Below are 20,418 nucleotides of genomic sequence, written 5' to 3'. Positions count from 1 at the left end.
AATTACAACCTTTCGTATTATCTGTCATAAGTTTGTTTATAACTTTCTTCAATACTACTTATGCTCCCGGGCACTATAACTCATGTTTAATAAAGCAAATACAAGTGTCCACTTATGTGGAACATAAAGGCACTTATACCTTATTATTTTTTTTGACGAAATATCTTATTTAATGATGACAAATTAAGAAGAATGTCTCGAAATATTAAGCAGATCACAAAGTACTCTCGCTATGCTATTCCATTACATGACATTTGACTTTTTACACATATTCTCAGGAAGCTTGACCATATGTTTAAAGATTAAATTTTTAAAACTTTTTTGAATAAATAAAGTTATGTTATATTTTAATTCGGAAAAAATTACAAAAATATTAATTCCCGTTATATGGTCAAAACACCTAAAATTAAGTGTAAAAAATCAAAAAAACTTATATAATGGACAAAAAAAATAAGATCAAATATCTTCTGGTTATTATTTTAGTAAAACAATTTTAAAAATTTTATAGAGAGAAACCATATTCAAGAAATTTTGGTATTACTCTCTGAAATTTAAACAAACCAATCTTCTTCTTTTTTTCCAGGTAGACAAACCAATCTTTAAAAGCAAATGAGAACAAATTTCTGAAAATTTAAGAACATATTTTATATACCCCAGAAATTTTCTAAATTAAAAAGACCTAAAAAAATTGGGGGCTAGTTGGTTAAACTGCCACCACTCAGTTTCCACACATTTGTCCTTCGTTGAACTCTCTCCATACCCATTCTGTTAACTATATTCTATTCTGTTATCATCCCCTGCTCTTTTCTTTTCGCCCAATTTTGGGTTAAACCCTAACCTATACATACACATACACACACAAATTGTATACGTATATATTGTTTATCTGCGATGCAGGCCTCTTCGGTGATGCTCGGCGCGACGCCTATGGTTGCTCCGGTTCAGGTCAAACCTCTCGTGTATGTTCCACCGACTTCGAGTGTCGTTGCGTCGCGGACTTGCCAGACCAGGAGGATTACTCTGTCGAAATCGAGACGGAAGCCTGCTCGTGCTCAATTTGTTAGCAACAAGGTGGAATTATAATTATTTGGATTTAATTGTGATTTTCACGAGTATTAGTTTTGTTTTTTTTGTACTTTTGATACGGTGCAGGAGTATGTTTGGAGTTCTGATAATTGGTGGTGATTGAAGTTGTGATTTTACTTTATTGGATATGTGAATGCGGTTGAAGTTGTTATTAGAGTAGAGACGCTGTTATGTATTGCCAGGGAGTTTATGGAACTTGACGAATTAGTTAGAATGCGTTTGTAAATGAAGTGGCAGTTTTTTTCATGTTATGTCATTTACTCATTGACTGGACTATGAAATTATGTTGTAATTGATAGTGTGTGTGTGTGTGTGTATAGTTGCATATAGAAGAATTTGAAGGTATAAGAGCTTTAAGGTGAGTACTTTTGCGAGAGTGCAATGTGATGTTTATTAAAGATAAGTTTTTGATTGTTAAAGATGAGTTCTTGAATGTTAGTTTTGTATTATAAATATCTATTTGAGATACTGTTGGCTGCCTATTAAGCTCCGGACTAATGGTAGGAATTGGACGTTAACTTGCATACATGTACGTACTACGAGCTAGATGATTGTGTAATAGTGATAACTTTTATCGTACTCATTTTTTGTTTTTCTTTTGCAATTCGTTAACTGTAGAATGTGTGGAAGCCATACAGTTCAGTCCTGGTTGAAACCTCCGCACAAAAAGTATCATCTGACCAGTTGAGATGCTTCTCTTGCCTCCATCATGGCGCCAGGAGGAAATATCGTGTAAACAGATCCATGCCAACAGTTTTTGTCGACAAATCTTCTTCATTTTTGTCGAGGAGGGAACTTGACAATATTTTTGTAAGTTAGCTAATCATGGTTCCTTACTTCCTTCTCATAGTGTAAGACCCATTTTCTCATAGGGAACTTGACAATATTTTTGTCGTGAATTACTACTTGTATATGTCCTTTGATTTCTATACTGACATACCGAACAAAACAATGTGCATGATGGTTAATTAGGATATGAAGTAAACATATTTCTCGGTTTCGTACAATCAAGCTGACCAGTGATATGCTGATACCTTTGCATGCTAAATACTGAATAGGTTGATACACATTATTTGTATAACTGATTCTGATGTCACTTGCTTATAATCTGATGATTGGCACCCCAAAACAGGGTCCAAGTCCAATTCACACTCTTATTTGAGGACCTCTTGATTTTATTCATAACTTATATTGAATAGTGAGCATTACATGCTGGTTTCCAAGTTGCCCATTGTCATCGGTGTTAGGACTTGAACATGAAATATACATGTGTAGCACAAGGTGCAGATGGTAAATATATGTGATCAGCTTGTAGCCATCATTACATCTGTTCACCCTTGCAACTTATTTGCCTAAAGAATATAAATTAGTTATCAACCTTCCGCCCACAATGGTACAAGTGTTGGTTTGCTGCATGTAGCTTCTACCTTTCTACTTGAATTGTGTGGATGAGCAGTGTTTACTCTATTTCTATTTTCTAATTTTTGAGAGTTTTATTGCGTGCTGCTTGTCTGTTAAGGTGATATATTATAGATCTATAGTTGCCGCAGTTAGGTTCTGTTCTACACTTCTACCTCATTAAATGCCCATATTGGATTTTTTGTTACTCTGATGGCTCTTCTTCAAACTGCCATTAGTGTTTCTATGTTCAGGGATTCTTACTGAACTCGGCATGTAATATGTATATTTTCAGGTAAAACAAGCTCATATTCCTCATGCTGTTGTCGGTCCAGATGAGCCACATGCAGCCAGTACGACCTGGCCAGATGGCGTTCTAGAGAAACAGGAGTTAGATCTATTGGATCCTCAAATAGGTGGAGGTGAAATTACATCCTTAGAGGATTTTTTAGCTTCAGAGCTTCCGTCTCACCCAAAGTTGTATAGAGGGCAACTGAATAATGGACTTCGATACCTTATTTTACCAAATAAAATTCCAGCAAACAGGTACATTACTTTAGTATGATATAAAGAAAATTATGTATTTATGTAAGAAAACTTTTTGGATGTTAATACTTTTTGGACGTTCAAATATGCCGGAGATCCAGGTCAATAAATCTGAATATGATTTGTGGATAGTTCGACCATAATGTTTTCTATTCCTTTCATGCATTTTATTGCCTACTAAATTGACTATATTTGTCTCATCCGGTGATAAGACATTTTTACATATGTAACACTTTCAAGTTCAAAAATCAAGGATAAGATTTGCAGTATTACAGTATATATACTGGTCCTAATTAACTCTAGCAACTGATATGAATAGTATAATATCAAAATTTTACATTTCATGAAGTGCTTAGTCTTTCTGTCTTTGCTTATGGTGCTCTACAAGTCTGATGCATTTCCCTATATATCTGTCTCTGGGTTGGCATTGAAGCTAAAACTGCTAGTTCACTATCTGGATCGCTCTATTAAGAAGATATAACTAGCTTAACGAACTTATATCTCCTTTTTGTTGAGCTTTTTTGTCCATTGGTCTCGCTAAACACTTGCCTAAATTAGAATAATGTTGACGCCGAACATGCCTTGAGATTTATTAGTACAGGAATTAGAATGATGTTGATGCCAAATATGCCTCGAGATTTAGTAGAGGAGTTTTTTTGTCAGTATCGGGGGAAAGTTTTAAAACTTTTTTTTTTTTGAGTTGGTTGCATACTATTTTATCATGTAGGTTAATCCTTTCTCTAATCTATTAACTATTATCCCTCTGATGTGTGACTAACTTTGGCACATGATATTTTAGTAACAGTAAGATACGTAAAACAAAAAGGAATTAAGAGAAAAAAATACATATAACGAAAAGGAATTGCTTAATACAAAAATGTGTAGGTAGTTGGTTACATACACATGGAATGATCTTTAATGTAAAGATGTCATTCAAGGCTTGTGCACAAAAAAATGTTCCGATTTTATGTTTGGAGTGAAGTAAAACTAAAATTGTCGAACAAAATACTGCTTGAAATAGAGTAAACAGTAGTTATGTATTATTTTTGGTTATAATAAAATTAAAAACATAAAAAACAGTTTATCTGACCAAAGTAGAATAGAAAGAGTGTAACACTAATGTTTTCAAAAGAGGATTATTCCATATATCTTTCCGTTTTAAGAAACCATGCAATCTATCTCTCTCTCTCTCATGAATTTACGAACTTCCTGAAGTTTAGGTTTGAAGCTCACATGGAGGTTCATGCGGGATCAATTGATGAAGAAGAAGATGAGCAAGGGATAGCACATATGATTGAGCATGTTGCATTTCTTGGGAGTAAAAAGCGTGAAAAGCTATTGGGTACAGGGGCACGATCTAATGCTTACACAGATTTTCATCATACTGTGTTTCATATTCATTCACCAACTCGTTCAAAGGTTTGTTGTACCTGTAACTGTGTACTATTTGTAAAGTTTGTATTTATTATAAATATATAAAATTTTATAATCATAAATTAAGCTTTAAGAAAACTTATGCGCTGTCAATATTTACCATTTTCCAAGAGTCAATTTTATTGAATTTGTATATGAAATGAAAACCATATAATATCGGGGAGCAAATCATCTTTAGTATATTCACACTTTACCTATGTAAATTGGAAATGCCCATAACATCTAAATAGTTTGCTAATGTGAATGCACACCAGCAAGATCGAATGATACAATAACTACAAGCAAGTGACATTGAGCTGCAATGCTTGATGAGTTACGCCCATAACATCTAGTAGTTCATACTTTTTTACTTGCAGTTAATAAGCTATATATAGTTGATTAACTACGTGTAACCAAATAACGTCCCACATATATTGCTTACACTTTTGCTTCTTCATATGACAAAACTAATTCTTATTCTATCACCCTTGACCTTTGTACTGTTTCTGTTGTATCCATAATTTAATTATATACAACTATTTAGTTATTTAGTATCACTTGTTATCAGCACAACTAATTAAATTGCATTGCTTGATATTACTATCTATTCAACTTGTTTGCAAAATTTTGGTAGGACTCTGATGGGGACTTACTTCCTGTGGTTCTGGATGCATTGAATGAGGTATGAGTAATCAAATGCAGGATATGATCATTGAGTGGCCACACTTTATATATATATATATATATATATATATATATATATATATATATATTCTGTTGCCCTTTTGCCTTAAGTTATCTAAACTTTGTAATAGAAGTAAAAGAGTTTTGAATATGTGATCTTGTCATATATACAGATAGCTTTTCACCCCAATTTTCTTGCTTCTCGAGTTGAAAAAGAAAGGCGAGCAATATTATCAGAGCTGCAGATGATGAATACCATTGAGTATCGTGTCGATTGCCAGGTGCATGCAGCTAGAGATACTACTTAAGTACTTTTTTTTATATTAGATAATTTAGTAATATCTGTAGTATGTAATATGGCATTGTTTCTCAGTTTTTTCTATTTCTGTATGGCTGACGAGTCATTCTTTTTCCTGTTTTCCAACTTTAGTTGCTACAACATTTGCACTCTGAGAACAAGTTGAGCAAAAGATTTCCAATTGGACTAGAAGAGCAAATTAAGAAGTGGGATGCAGATAAAATAAGGAAATTCCATGAGAGATGGTACTTTCCGGCAAATGCAACTTTATATATTGTGGGAGACATTGACAACATATCAAAGACAATAGCTCATATTGAAGTATGTCATAATGAGCCTTCTCTAGTTTGGGGTCTTTTTGAGTTCAGTAGTATCTGGAACTTAACATAATTACTCTTGGCTCTTTTTTAAGTGGTTTTGTGACTTCTATCATAAATGCTCTGCAGGCTGTCTTTGGGCAGACAGGAATAGAAAATGAAACTGTTACAGCACCTACTCCCAGTGCATTTGGTGCAATGGCTAACTTCCTTGTTCCTAAGCTTACAGTAGGGTTGGGTGGTAATCTATCTCAAGAGAGGTCATCTTTATCCGCTGACCACTCAAAAATGAGGAAGGAGAGACATGCAGTTCGCCCTCCTGTCGAGCATAATTGGTCTCTTCCTGGGATTGGTGAAGATGTGAAACCTCCTCAAATATTTCAGCATGAGTTGCTTCAAAATTTCTCGGTTAATATGTTCTGCAAGGTATGAATAGTTTATCCAGTATGTAGGAAGGTTTTCATTTCATATTTACAGAACATATATGTAGTTCTCTGACAGAGCATAAATGAGTATTATGTTGGTCTACAACAAATTACAACTCTTGCATTTATAAGTGACCCACAGAATATTTATATTTTGTAAATAGTATAGCGTATCAGCTGAGAACCATTGCAAATTGATCCTAGATAACACAGACAGTAAATCATTGTCCTATAGTAATTTTTTTAACTCAATTTTGTACAAGTGAGAATCTGCATTACCTGGGGGAAGTTATAATTAAGAAGTTGATTGTTATTAGGATTTGTTTGACAGCTTGGTAAGTTGGATTTTAGCCTCTCTTTTTTTTTTTTTTGCCTATTTAACTATTTAAATAATTATCTGTATTGTGTTCCTGCTATGTGTTGTTCTACCAAGTGTCTTGGTGTCCTAGAGTAGTGTTATCTCTATAGCACTGATCCATGAAGTTCCCAAAGAGATTAGAATTAGGAAGTCTTCTGTATTTGTTGGAGATTAAGCTTTCTTAATCCACAAAAAGTCTCCACATTCCATCTTTCCATTTAACCAACATGATACGGGTAGGAAAAAGGAAGCTACTTTCTCTGTTTGTTATTTAACTGACACAGTGGGTTTGTTAAATGAACTATCCAGTAAGTTAACCCGATCCACGTTTTTGGATTCAGTAACTTAGCTAACATATCTGTTTTTTGGTAAAATTCAATGTAACTGTTAATTTTTTAAACTATATCCCTTTACTTAATTGCTCAAATATGTGAGCTAAGTTGTTGATGCATGTGTCCTGCTGTAGGAGTTTCAACAGCTCAAAAGCATCACCTTGAATTGCCTTTTAACTTACGGAAGAAGGCTTCTCTATACCGAGATCATTCCACCTCTGTTTTTGCTGTGATCAATTTCTTAGAAGTTATACCAAGATTTGTATATGTTTTGTAAAGGGATATCAGCTAATATTGTCATTTTTCACCCTGTGAAGTTTAAATTTAGGGTTGCCATCCTGTTAGATAGCTTAATATACTTTTTTTTTTTTTTTTGCTAATTGATTACCACGCACACATGGGGAGTCGAACTCCCGACCTCCCGCAAGGGTGTACAAGAGCTCTACCACCACACCAACACGATAGCTTAATATACTTGTCATCCATATTAATAGGAAAGTATAGTTTAAATGCCTAGCATCTGCTCTTTACATTCTGGTATTCCTGCGATGTCGCGAAACCATCACTAATTGTCCTGGTCGGTTCTTTGTTTAGTTTCCAGAAGGGAGTTGACCGCTTTTGGGTGGGTACAGAAACTACAACTTCTGGTAGTAAACACTGGCAGCCAAATTGAATACAATAGGAATAGTAAGCATATTCTAAATGACCAAATCAGATGTATAAATCAGAAGTCTATTGCTTTCAAATAATGTAGACATATCTAGTGTTAACCTGATGGAAATTCATCCGAGGTGAGTTTCTGTAGCCCAGCAGCTAACAAATATTTCTAGTATCCGTTCTGAGTTGAATTTCTGTGATTGAATTCGATCCTGTAGCAGCAGTGAGCAGACCCTGTTAGTGTTGAATTCCTTATATCGAATCCAATCCTGTAGCAGACTCGCATAACTATTTATCTATTGACCTAGGCATTCTAATTGATGATTTTCCATGTCTTGTGACTAGAAGAGGAAATGAGAATATGCATCAGTGTATTGAAGCGAAGAGAGAGATATATATGAAGAAGATTGATTAAGAAAATTGGGTAGGTATAGAAGTGTATTGTAGAGAGTACGCACTAGCTTGGGTCAGAACATAAAAATCATATTGTTTTGATACCATGTTGTCATGACTCCTCATGAATCCATGACTAGCCCAAAGAATTTATATTTTTTATATTTTGAACGGGGGGAAGCGGCTTATGAGTTGGTTATAGAGAGAGAAAAGAGATTATTAGTTCCTACATGTGACTGAATGAACATTTTATGTCTTCTATGTGCTTTGTTCGGCCACACTCCAAACGTTAGTAATTCAGAAACCTAATATATTTATACCCAGCCATCGATGTTTATACTTTATATGTGTGTTGCAAGTAATTATGAAACAGTGGTTGCTAGTTCATAATTTTATAATATATCCATTTTTGATGCAGATTCCTGTTAAGAAAGTTCGAACATTTGGAGACTTGCGAAATGTTTTGATGAAGAGGATATTTCTTTCTGCTCTGCATTTCAGGATTAATACTCGATACAAGGTGCACTTCTGTGAAATTTTGTTTAACCATTCATCCTGAAGAAGGTTTGACTATATAGAGCTTTCATAGTCATGGATTATATATACTTAGCAAGATTTATTCGCATGACTCGCATATAATGCTCAGGCACATAACTGTAGATGATAAGTACAACTGCATATAATTTAGTCTGTCTACTGTTGTCATCATGCTCACAGATCTGAAGGAAGTACAAACTGTAGATGATAAGTACAACTTCTCATGTTTTTCACCTAGAACTTCTTTCAGAGATTGTTAGACTTTGTTCTTGTTTTGTATCTGCTTCTAGACATAAAATGTTACTTATTAAATGTTGAGGTTTAATTGTTTATATGATTACTTGTTATTTAACTCAATTATTTTGGCAGAGTTCAAATCCTTCATTCACCTCTATTGAGTTGGATCATAGTGACTCTGGGAGGGAAGGTTGCACCGTGACCACACTTACAGTAACCGCTGAACCCAAAAATTGGCAAAATGCTATTAAAGTGGCTGTTCAGGAGGTTTGTGCATCAGTTTCTTTCTACTGTTTGTAGTGGCCACCATGTCGTTTAAGTTAAATATTGCGTTAAATGGTTCAATAAAAAAGAATATTAAATTGCAAGGCATCAATGGTTGTGGTTTAAACACAAGAAGGAACTTTCGCTTTCCCATTTTACCACTTCACAACCTTTTTCTTCCTTTTTTAAGTTAGTCTTTTCTTCTTTCCGTGTCTTAAAAAATAATTCAGTATTAAGATTTTCGGAGCTTTTTGTTCTATAACTAATATTTGCACTGCTTTTACGTCAGGTCCGCCGGCTTAAGGAGTTTGGTGTCACGAAAGGAGAATTAGCTCGATATATGGATGCTTTGCTAAAAGATAGTGAACAGTTAGCAGCTATGATTGATAATGTCGCATCTTTGGATAATTTGGATTTTGTTATGGAGAGTGATGCGCTCGGTCATACCATCATGGATCAAATGCAGAGTCATGAGAGTTTACTCGCTGTTGCTGGGACAGTCACTCTTGAAGAAGTAATGCTCATTCTACTCTGTCAAAGTTACTATTGCATTCATGAGGTGTACTTGTTGTGATTAATGTTTTTTAATCGAAAGTATGTATTATAATTTAAATAATAATGGTCATCCATTATAACTTGACAATGTGCCACCACTGTTGTACATCTGGTTGAAAACTGGCATGTGAGTTTTGCCCGGGCTGTAACATTACTAATGTACACCATTCTTCTATAAAACCGCATGTATACTATGGCAGGTAAACTCTATTGGTGCCGAGGTGTTGGAATACATCTCTGATTTTGGGAAACCATCTGCACCCATTCCTGCTGCAGTTGTTGCCTGTGTGCCTAAAAAAGTACATGTTGAGGGAGTAGGTGAATCTGAGTTTCGAATAACACCAGCTGAGATAATATCTGCTGCCAAAGAAGGTCTAGAAGAACCAATAGAGCCAGAGCCGGAGGTGACCTCCCTTAATGCTTATGCTTGTATTGCTTAAAATTTCGTCATATGATATTTTAACTGGAATCCTCAACCATGTTTACTTATTGTATCAACATGTGCAGCTTGAAGTGCCAAAAGAATTAATCAGCTCTAAACAGCTTGATGAACCAAGGTTGCAGCGCGAACCTTGCTTTATCTCAGTAAGTCAAGATGCAGGTTCCTCAAAAGTCTATGACAAAGAAACTGGAATTACTCAACGGCGTCTTTCTAATGGAATCCCAGTAAATTACAAGGTATATTCCTCAGAAATGTTTCAAGTTACAGACTTAATTATGGTCTGTAAATTGTAGTTCTGTGTTACTAGCTAGTTGTCTGGATAATAAAATTCAGGTAATAGTTTCATACGGTGCCTCTAGTAGTTGCAGTGCTAGCTCTCTATTTTTTCTGCATAATGTTATTAACTAATTGCATATGGTAAATGGTCATGTGGATTGCTTAGCTTTCGTGGTGCTTGATTTTATGTATTTTCCTTCCTATATGATATCACGGGTTTAAAGGGTACGTGTAGATTTTTGGTAGTTTCTGCTGCTTATACCAAGTCTACTTTGTTTGATTTTTGCTCTTTCTTTATCTTGGGCGTCCTTTTGGTTTTTTGCATAAAAAGATAACAAGTAATGAGGCAAAAGGAGGAGTCATGCGGCTCATAGTTGGTGGTGGAAGAGCGGCTGAAACTCTGGAGGCAAAGGGAGCTGTGGTTTTGGGCGTTCGAACCCTTAGTGAGGGTGGCCGTGTTGGAAATTTCTCAAGGGAGCAGGTAATTCATTTCTGTCAAATTGTTGATATTTTTATTGTGCTGTCGCGACCTTCTTTTGTCTTGGCTCTGTACAATCTTTTTTTATGTCAAAATTGCTTTATTCTTTCTTGGTCCTTGTTTTAGTGTAGATAATAGCTTGTTTTACATATTCATCCAGATTTACTTTAGGTGATAATTTAGGCGCCTTAGAGAGCAAATAGTCTCTGCTTTTGCTACATTTGATATTTACATTATAGTTGGTCATAGTTCAGAGAAATCCTTGCTTTTTATTTTTTTTCTGGGCTGCGAATCATAGTTTTTGTTCTCTATGAAATTCCCTGCTTCTTCGCTTTCAATATAGTCTTTGCCAATATCCTTTGTTTCTAATTTTGATCATCTGAGGTTATTTTCAGGTTGAACTTTTCTGTGTGAATCACCTGGTTAATTGTTCACTTGAGTCAACCGAAGAATTTATTTGTATGGAGTTCCGTTTCACTTTAAGAGATGATGGGATGCGTGCGGCTTTCCAGTTGCTTCACATGGTACTTGAGGTAAATTAACCTGATCAAGATTATTTATAACAATCTTACTCTTTCGACATTATTAGTATTAGATTGCATCTCTTGTGGTGTATTGACATGGTCCAATCATTGTTTTGTAGTTCATATATTTGCGATTATAATCATCTGGATTAATTCTAATTTTTTATCTGTTGTAATGTGCAGCATAGTGTATGGCTGGATGAAGCATTTGATAGGGCAAGACAATTATACCTATCTTATTACCGTTCTATACCAAAAAGCTTAGAACGCTCAACAGCTCACAAGCTGATGCAAGCAATGCTGAATGGAGATGAGCGGTTTGTGGAACCCACTCCACAATCATTACAGAACTTAAATTTGCAATGCGTGAAAGATGCAGTGATGAATCAATTTGTTAGTGATAATATGGAGGTGCATCACTCTATTCCCTGTACTTACATATCAACCTGCTCTCTTGTGCTTGGTATATTTTCTTTTTGTTATTTTTAATCAAGATCTTCTCATCAATTCTTTTGTTTCATTAGGTGAGTATTGTGGGCGACTTCTCAGAAGAGGATATTGAGTCTTGTATTCTTGATTATCTTGGCACAATTTCAGCAAGTACTGGATCTGAAAGGGCACAAAGATATCACCCAATCATATTCCACCAATGTCCACCCAGTTTGCATTTTCAACAGGTGAGAACCAATGCTATTCTAAATCATCACTTCTTTTTGCATACTAGTAGCATCAGTGTTCTAAAAATATGGGTCTTGCTTAAGCACCAATGGGGTGCCCAAGCACTTATGCTGTCTAGGTTGTGCTCTTTTGTTCAAACTTCCTTGTATAGTTCTATGGACTATATAAACATGTGAACATAGTTATCTGAAGATTTCAAATTTAATGATTTCCTTTTATAAATTATTGGGTAACATATTATTTGTATAATCATTAGATTTAGTTGAAGTAATGTAGAGTTTTCATATTTTCTTTTAATCAATCGAGTAAACACTAATTGCACTTTGGTGGGCCTCATGACTCGATCAATCAAGGTAGAGTACCACCTAACGTTTGGCGCTATATGAGAAAACTAATTACCAGTCTTATTTCCTGTGATTATATGTGTTTATTATGTTCTTGCATTTTCACAAGTGTCAGTTGTTTCCCCTTTTTTTTGTGCTTTCGAATAACTATAAGATAATTATATCTGTGACAACGCAAGTTAGATTTTAACACATATTTCAAGTGTTGCATACTCTCTGTTAGGAATTTATGTTGCATTGTAAGTTGTAATTATGATACAAGGCTGTGTTGTGCTTGATGGTCCACAGAGAATAGTCCTTTATCTAATTTTTTGAATTAACGAATGATTTTTTTAGCCATATACTGATACTGAATTAATTTCGATAATTGAAGAGCCTCATGACATCTATAATCACATCGCAGGTATTCTTAAAAGATACTGATGAAAGAGCATGTGCGTATATTGCTGGCCCTGCACCAAATCGCTGGGGATTTTCATGTCTGGGTGAAGATCTATTTGAAAGCTTAAGGGATGTTTCAGCCTATGATGGTACACATACTTGCAATATATTGTGACTAAAATTAGTCCTGCACTCTTTCCACACTTTAGTCCAGTCACTCCATTGTATTTACTACTATAAATTTCATTTTAGAAATCATTTATTTCTATGATGACAACATTAATAAATAAAAAAACATAACTGAAAGAATTTGTTATTATTTTTTCAATTTTTGTATATCATAATATATATTTATAAATTATTACTAACGTATTTTTAGGTTTAATTGTGGATTTTGATATATGTGTGTGTGTAGGCCATTATTTCACAGAGAAACATCTTGTACAGTGTCTAAGAGTCCCATAGAGAACCATTTGGTTTTACTTTAAAATCTTATTAATAATTTTAAAATTGATGATACTTATGCATAAATTTGATTCTAATGTAAGAATACTAATCATTTCATAACATGCACGAACAATTTAACACTTACAACTTAGCAAAAATATTGATTTTTAAATTTAGTTCTAATGCAGAACCATTTTGGACAAAAATGGTTCTACTGCAGAACCAATTTAGATATTATGATTAATTTTCAACCATTGTTTAGGAGTAAAATGATGAAACTTTATTTTTTAATTTACTAATTTAATATTTAATGAATAATGAGATTTATGTATTTTATGTGTATTTTTTGATTCATGTATTAATCTCTATTCTTTTTAATAAAGAAGTACGTGTGTGATATGTATCAATATTTTCTTATTTCAATCATATCTCAAATAGTATCTTCTTGTGGATGATTAAATGTGTTGCTTGCATTTATATGTTTTAGTAGCTTACCAGACAAGATTCAGTTTAACTGACAGGATATGGTAGTTTAACTAGGATTGATGCAGCTGCACTTTTAATTCCTAATCTTTAATTTTTACAGGTGAAATATCAGTAACAGAGTCTCTTGTAGAAGTCCAAGATGTTAAGAAGGATATGCAAAAAAGGCTACACAGTCACCCATTATTCTTTGCCATTACACTGGGACTTCTGGCAGAAATAATTAATTCGAGGTGATTCTTTAGTAATCTAGTTAGCATTCCCCCTAGGTGAATTATTTTCCCAATTTTTTGTACCTTAATGCTGGCTTAGTAATTGTCTTGCATGTAATTTGATTTATTTTCAATAACTTTCAATGCTGCAACAGTTACTCAGTACCTCATTTACACACTCAAAACAGTTCATAATCTTTATTGATGCCTTTCTATAATCGAATTGACCCTTTTTTTTTTTGCTGCATGTCCATTAATTTTTTCTTGCTATAAGTAAAGCTGAACTTTAGTATGCATATCGTGTTGACTAGAGAGATGGTGAAACTGCTATTTCCCGCCAGCTAATTAGATCTGCATTCTATACAACATAAGAAGTTTTCAAGGGACAACTTGATAAAATGTAGAAGAGATGAGAGTCATGAGATCTGTGAATCTCGCAGAAGTTAGCATTTATTAATATTTATGTAATTTTTTTAACCTGCACTACTTATTTTCCAATTCTAATTCACTACATCTATTTTTTTTCCCGATTACCATCTTACCAGTCTGACAAGAATGTCATGACCATGTTTGAACTGTTGCATGGGCTGACACTTCTTTCGGTAGACACTTATGTGAATCAGTAATTTTATATGTGCTTCTCGTATGTGTCTGCATTTGTGAGACAAAAAGTTGCAGAGTTGACTATTAGTAGCTTTTCTCAAAATACATATATTAATAACCATTTTAAAGAAAGAGTTACAAATATCTCATGACCTTGGATTGAATGCTTATCACTGACTCACTAATTGCTCGCTAAAGTGGTAATCGGTTTTTAATTGTTAAGCTTATAATATATTATTATTGGATTATATATATTTAATATGATATATTTTTGATTTAGTTATTCAAATGAAAAATATATTATGAATATTAAATAATACAAAAAATTTAATACATTATAATGTATAATATATTATTACTTATAATATTATATATTATAATGTATTATATATATATATATATATATATATATATATATATATATATATATATATTGGAATTTTTTTGGATTTCGGATCGGTATACCTGAACTCCAAATCCAAAAAATTGGGTTTAGTAAATCCTAAATTTCGGGTTTCTGACCAGATATTAGTCGGATCGGGTTATTTTGCTATCCCCGGCGTTGATCCATAGAATTAATATAGGGGGTTTCAGATTCCTCAATCAAATTGAGTAAAAAGGTTTTTTTGGCCTATGGAATAGCATGACCTCTTTATTTGAGCATAGTTGGACTTTGTTTGAGTTGGTTCACATAACTAAACTTTTATATTCTCATCATGAACATACAGCAGGATTCTTCCATTTGTTCTTTGATTCTTTCCCTCGCAATATTTTGTTCAACTGTATGATCTGATTTAGTTAGTCGTCCGTTGTTTTTTTTCTCCCTCTTATCATCCCTTATTCCCTTCTGTTGTATCATCATAGTAAGTTGTCAGGCTTCATATGTATCTTAGCTTTAAATACCAATTAATTAATATTTGTAAATTAGCTAAAACCAAATTGGTGATGACATTCTTTGTAGGCTTTTTACTACAGTCAGGGATTCTCTTGGATTGACTTATGATGTATCCTTCGAACTGAACTTGTTCGATAGGCTGAACCTTGGGTGGTATGTGATCTCAGTAACGTCAACCCCAGCAAAGGTGTGTGCATGTTCTTGCATAATTGTTTGATTTAGTATGTTTGTTACATTTATGCACCCTCACTAGCTTTTTGTTACAACTTACATATAGGTCCATAAAGCAGTTGATGCTTGCAAGAATGTCCTAAGAGGCTTGCATAGTAGCAAGGTTGTCCAAAGGGAACTAGACCGGGTCAGTAATATTGTTGGTATTACTGTAAAAAAAAACTATTTAATGTTTGATGTATTTCTAAAAGGTTTTGATCTATTTGTAGTTGATAACTCCAAATGACTGTATTTTTATATACTGTATATATTGGTGTAAACTGGCACCTCATATGTATTGTGAAGATTAGCCGAAAATAGAAAAATTAATGCTATCAATTATTATAGTACAATTCTTGACTTGTGCACAACATATAATTTTGATACTCTCAGGCGAAGCGGACACTGTTGATGAGACATGAGGCTGAAACTAAGTCAAATGCTTATTGGCTTGGACTCTTAGCTCACTTACAAGCATCCTCTGTGCCAAGGAAGGTGGGTTGGAATTTAATAAATCCTGCAACTTTTAGTGGCTCTCATATTAATATAAAAAAAGTTGCTTCACAGGCTAATGTGTATTCTTGGGTGCCATCTATATTCTTTTTATTTAAAGTAGAAACACCTTTCCAGTGGAACTGAAGTGGTATTGTATACTACCTATCCATAATTTTGTAATTATTAATTTAATATGTTTACTTAATTTTATGAGAATTGTAAAACCTGTCCAATTAGTAACTTCTCCATGAGTGCAGAGAGGCCATAGATTGATGCTGATTAAATCTATACCTCCACTATTTCGAACATTTGTTTTTAATCTTAACCCTATGTCACTTTTTTTTTTATTCTATATCATTTATTTCCCCTATTATTTCATCCTTCACTATATATTTATCTATGTACTGTTATAGAATCCTACTTCAAATGTTAAGGGCAGAAGCTGAGGCAACAGCTGACCATGGTTCTCTTCCAGCTAACGGACATAATTAGAATCCTACTAGAATAGTTAACTTACAAACATAATATAAGCTTCATATAGATACAAGTATGATAATGCTGAAGTTTGTTCACGATTGATTCTTCATTTACTTTTTTCTTTCAATTGCAAGTATATAGCCAAGTTCTATTTTTTATAAGAATTTGCAAACATTTTTTTAGCTAAGATTTTTTTATCTTCATATTTTTTTTAACCCCTCTTAATTTTGTTATTTGTATATTTTGAATCTCATGTTTGTGTACCCTTACAATTATTATTTTTAAAAATTTTGTATTGACATATATAATTAGAATCCTACCACAATAGCTACAACTGACTTATATAATACAAGTATGATTACCTGTACATTTAATTAAACATCTTTTGTTTTCTTGGTGTTTACACTCTTTGGTTAACTTGCACATATTCTGTTTATCATACATGGAGGATTGAGAGTAAGCTTACACACACGCACATGTTTATGTGCGTTGTAGCTTTAACATGTAACAGCTAAAACATAGTTTCTATCTTTTGTTTTTTGGTTTAGGACATATCCTGCATTAAGGATCTTACGATGCTATATGAGGCTGCCACAATTGGTGATATATACCTCGCATACGAGCAATTGAAAATAGATGATGACTCCTTGTTCTCATGCATTGGAGTTGCTGGGGCTCAGGCAGGGGAAGAAATAATAGGTAAAGACATTTTTTAGTTTGTAGTGCTTTTATTGCTCTTCAAGTAAGGCTGATGGATTAGGATATGGGAGTAGAAATGATATCTAGTATGCTATAAAAGATTTAAAAGGAGTATATAACATTACCTCATGAATTGGTAGTCATTTAGAAATTACAAAGAAAAATTGTCTTGAGCTATATAATTGTTTCCAAATTCTTCAGGTGCATAGGATACACTTAGAAGCACATAAGCTATATCAAGTGGATGCTATAGTAACCTACTAACATGTAGCATAATGTTCTGGCACTGGAAATATCAATATATAAGTGGATGCTATAGTAGCCGGTAGCCATATGTTCTGGCACAGGAAATACCAATATGTATGTAGAGAGGGTCTGAGTTAGCTACAAACCATCTTAAACTATAAACTTTTCAAACTTGCAGAATTCATTTACCATCTAAATCTGCAAATGCACTGAGAATACATATACCTTCATAATTTCAAAACAGATATAACATAAACTTCACTAGATAACACATAAATATACGATTTACTAATAATCTGAACATTTTATCATATCTGAGAAATTTACTAAAATATGAGTACAATTAATTGGTTTATGGGAAAAATTTACTTTGTACGTGAACCAACCCCGTGGGTCAAGTTCCAGTACAAGCCAGTTTACTAAAACTTTACTCACTTGCATTGTTCACCAGAAATATAAATAATATATATCCAAACATATAGTTTAATTTGTAAAACTTGAATATACACTTCATTAACCAACGCAAATAAATATCATCATGTACCACAAAAGACAAATACAATTCATTAGTTTGTAGGTTTTTCAGGCTTACTTCAGTCTGCTTGAAGTGATACGTGTGTTCATTAGTTTGTAGGTTTTTCAGGCTTACTTCAGTCTGCTTGAAGTGATACGTGTGTGTGTGTCAATTTTTATATAGCTGATCTAGTTATTGACTTATTCCCTTTTTATGATTCGTTAGATGAGGTAGAGCCTGTTGAGCACTTCCATGGTGTCATTCCAGTAGGCCGTGGTTCATCTACAATGACAAGACCAACAACCTAACGTTCTATGTTCATGTCTTATTTTTTCTCTCTACTATGCAGGCATAATTGAGCATGAGGTATGTTTCTCAATATGGCAAAATTTTGCAACTTGTTTCCAACTTTCATGACTAATAGTATATAATAATAACAATATTAGTATTCAAAGGTTCATTAATTAGTTATCAAAGGAAATAAGTTGGAAAGAGAGACTTTTTTTTTTCTTTGTTTTCTGGTTGGTAATCCGTTAATTAATGACGGACTACGTGTTTAGTGTAAACTTCTTTATGCTTCTAGAACTAGGCTTCTTCTCTCTTCTAGATCATTCTATCGCAAAGTTAAAAATTAGTTACGTGAAAAAAGAATGAGTTTGTTTGTTTTCTTTAGATGGAAGATTTTGTTTATTATACGAGTCATACCTTATAACCACTTGCAGATCCACTAAATATTTTCTCTTTTGTAACTACCTTTGTCAGGTGGCTGTAGTTTGACAAAACTTTGATGTCCACCTTCTCAGAAGACCTTATATGCTATCACGTAGATGATTTGCAACAAATGTTAGCTCAAAGTTTAGTGTATGGTTACATAGGGAAATACTGGCAATCTCAAAAAGCTATCCTAAATTTATCCAGGCGAATTTTGGTCTCATACTGCAACGTTTAATTTGTTTGAAGTATGAGCAGAGCAAGATTATAAGCAATTATCAGAAGGCGGGAGTGTCAAAGCTTTAAATAACAGTGACTTTGTATTACTGCTGGTTGAATGGACCATACAAACCATCTTGTAGAACCTAGAATGTGCACACCTTATAGTTCCATAAGTACAGTTACATAATAAATTGTATGCTTAGTAGGTTAGATAAATAGACGATTTACTGTTGCCTTTCTGTCATGGCTTAGGTGTATCTCATTTGTTGTGTATATTAGATGTATCATTCTTAGAAATCTCAGAATAGCAAAAAATAATATGTATAATGTCTTCTTCATTATGTAGAACTAATTTATTTGTTCTCACCTAACTATATTGTTCTAAAATTGGTGATTCTGTTTGTAAGTTTTTAATTCTTTGTGAACCCTATAAGCATGTGTTCCTTCGTTTACACAACTTTATAGGTTCATTAGCCTTCAAGATCGCAAAACCCTATAATTGTGGATTATCACCTGGTAGCAATTCCATTCTGATTTCCATTGGAACTTGTGACTTTCAGTCTCGGAGAAAGGGAAGATAGAAATAAATTTGTCAAGGCAAAATTGAAATCCACTGTGTATGGATCATTCCATATTATTTCTTTCTCTACATTGAAGCTTCATTGATACCCGACGATGAATAAAAGAACAAGGGTGAACAAATGAATATATATCCATAAGTTGTCCAGAAATACCAAAGCAATTATCCGACACAGAAAAAATTACCAAATGACAAACATGAAATGCTCGAGTACAACTGAGTTGAATATTCTCCCATCTTCACTATAGGTCATCAGAGTGACTGTGAGTCTGATCCCCATTGCACACAATGCAAGGTCCCCTGATTTTTTACAGCCAACTGAGATGAGCTGATTTTCACCCTGGTTTAGTTTTCCAGAGATCAAATCAGCTAATCCCCAGAATGATTTGAATTTATATAATAAGCGCACCCTCAATAACCAATTCAGATTTTAGAGTAAGATAACAAGATGTATCATTCGAAAAAATCCAATATTCGACTCAGATTTTATAGAAATCCTAAATAATGAATCATGATAATACTCCGGCAGAAGAATCCAAGTAGATGGTATGATCTTGCTTCTGAAAAAATTCGGATAAATTTCAAGTACGCAGAGAAAGATGGCATGTTGTTGAAAATTTAGCTTATTTGAAACCTAGAACCCCAAGGAACCACTATAAAAGTAATCGAATTTCAAAATTCAAATAAAGTTATTAATAAAAAAAATCAAGATTTTTACATTAAGTAATAATAAGAAAGAAAGTATCAAGAGAATTTCACATCAGTAGCCGTTCACTGAAAAAATGTGGGAAAATATTCACCAAGGTCAGCTTCCCCCTGGCACTTAACTGTAAGCTGTTCACAAAACACCATTCATCCATCCACTTTAAGGACTACAAATCCTCTTTAGGGAGTGTGAAGAGAATGAACGAGATAGTTGACCCAGTCAGACTCTGCATCCAGGTTATCGCAGTGACAGATATCATCAAACAAAACAAGTGTCAATGTTATGCCCTTCAATA

General features: G+C 33.7%; 2 protein-coding genes across 2 annotated transcripts in view; one reads left to right on the top strand and one right to left on the bottom strand.

The window, feature by feature from the left end:
- LOC108203529 (probable aldo-keto reductase 2) overlaps positions 1-10,958 on the bottom strand; it is an 85,533-nt gene extending 74,575 nt beyond the window's left edge. Inside the window, exon 1 of the mRNA XM_064085681.1 lies at positions 10,884-10,958. Coding sequence (XP_063941751.1) covers positions 10,884-10,943 — 60 coding nt within the window. The 5' untranslated portion in view covers positions 10,944-10,958. The remainder of the gene's footprint in view (positions 1-10,883) is intronic.
- Positions 712-19,208, top strand: LOC108203487 (stromal processing peptidase, chloroplastic). The gene is made up of 25 exons (XM_017372449.2): positions 712-1,071; positions 1,705-1,896; positions 2,780-3,030; positions 4,251-4,449; positions 5,078-5,125; positions 5,301-5,408; positions 5,558-5,746; positions 5,872-6,168; positions 8,326-8,427; positions 8,814-8,948; positions 9,235-9,459; positions 9,701-9,904; positions 10,008-10,178; positions 10,550-10,699; positions 11,092-11,229; positions 11,404-11,631; positions 11,745-11,897; positions 12,646-12,772; positions 13,657-13,786; positions 15,330-15,450; positions 15,541-15,621; positions 15,867-15,968; positions 16,994-17,144; positions 18,130-18,270; positions 18,667-19,208. The coding sequence occupies exons 1-24, from the start codon at positions 892-894 to the stop codon at positions 18,210-18,212; spliced, it is 3,765 nt and encodes a 1,254-aa protein (XP_017227938.1). The 5' UTR covers positions 712-891; the 3' UTR covers positions 18,213-18,270; positions 18,667-19,208.
- The last annotated feature ends 1,210 nt before the right edge of the window (positions 19,209-20,418 follow it).

Source organism: Daucus carota, chromosome 1 (assembly GCF_001625215.2).
Source record: "Daucus carota subsp. sativus chromosome 1, DH1 v3.0, whole genome shotgun sequence".
Classification (NCBI taxonomy): domain Eukaryota; kingdom Viridiplantae; phylum Streptophyta; class Magnoliopsida; order Apiales; family Apiaceae; genus Daucus; species Daucus carota.
Note: the sequence above shows the minus strand (reverse complement) of the source record. Positions and strands in the feature narration are given on the sequence as shown.

Coding starts and splice junctions, on each gene's coding strand:
- LOC108203487 (XM_017372449.2), top strand. CDS start 892: ATGCAGGCCTCTTCGGTGATGCTCGGCGCGACGCCTATGGTTGCTCCG. Junction 11,898..12,645: donor CCAGTTTGCATTTTCAACAG/GTGAGAACCAAT, acceptor ATCACATCGCAG/GTATTCTTAAAAGATACTGA. Junction 12,773..13,656: donor GGATGTTTCAGCCTATGATG/GTACACATACTT, acceptor TAATTTTTACAG/GTGAAATATCAGTAACAGAG.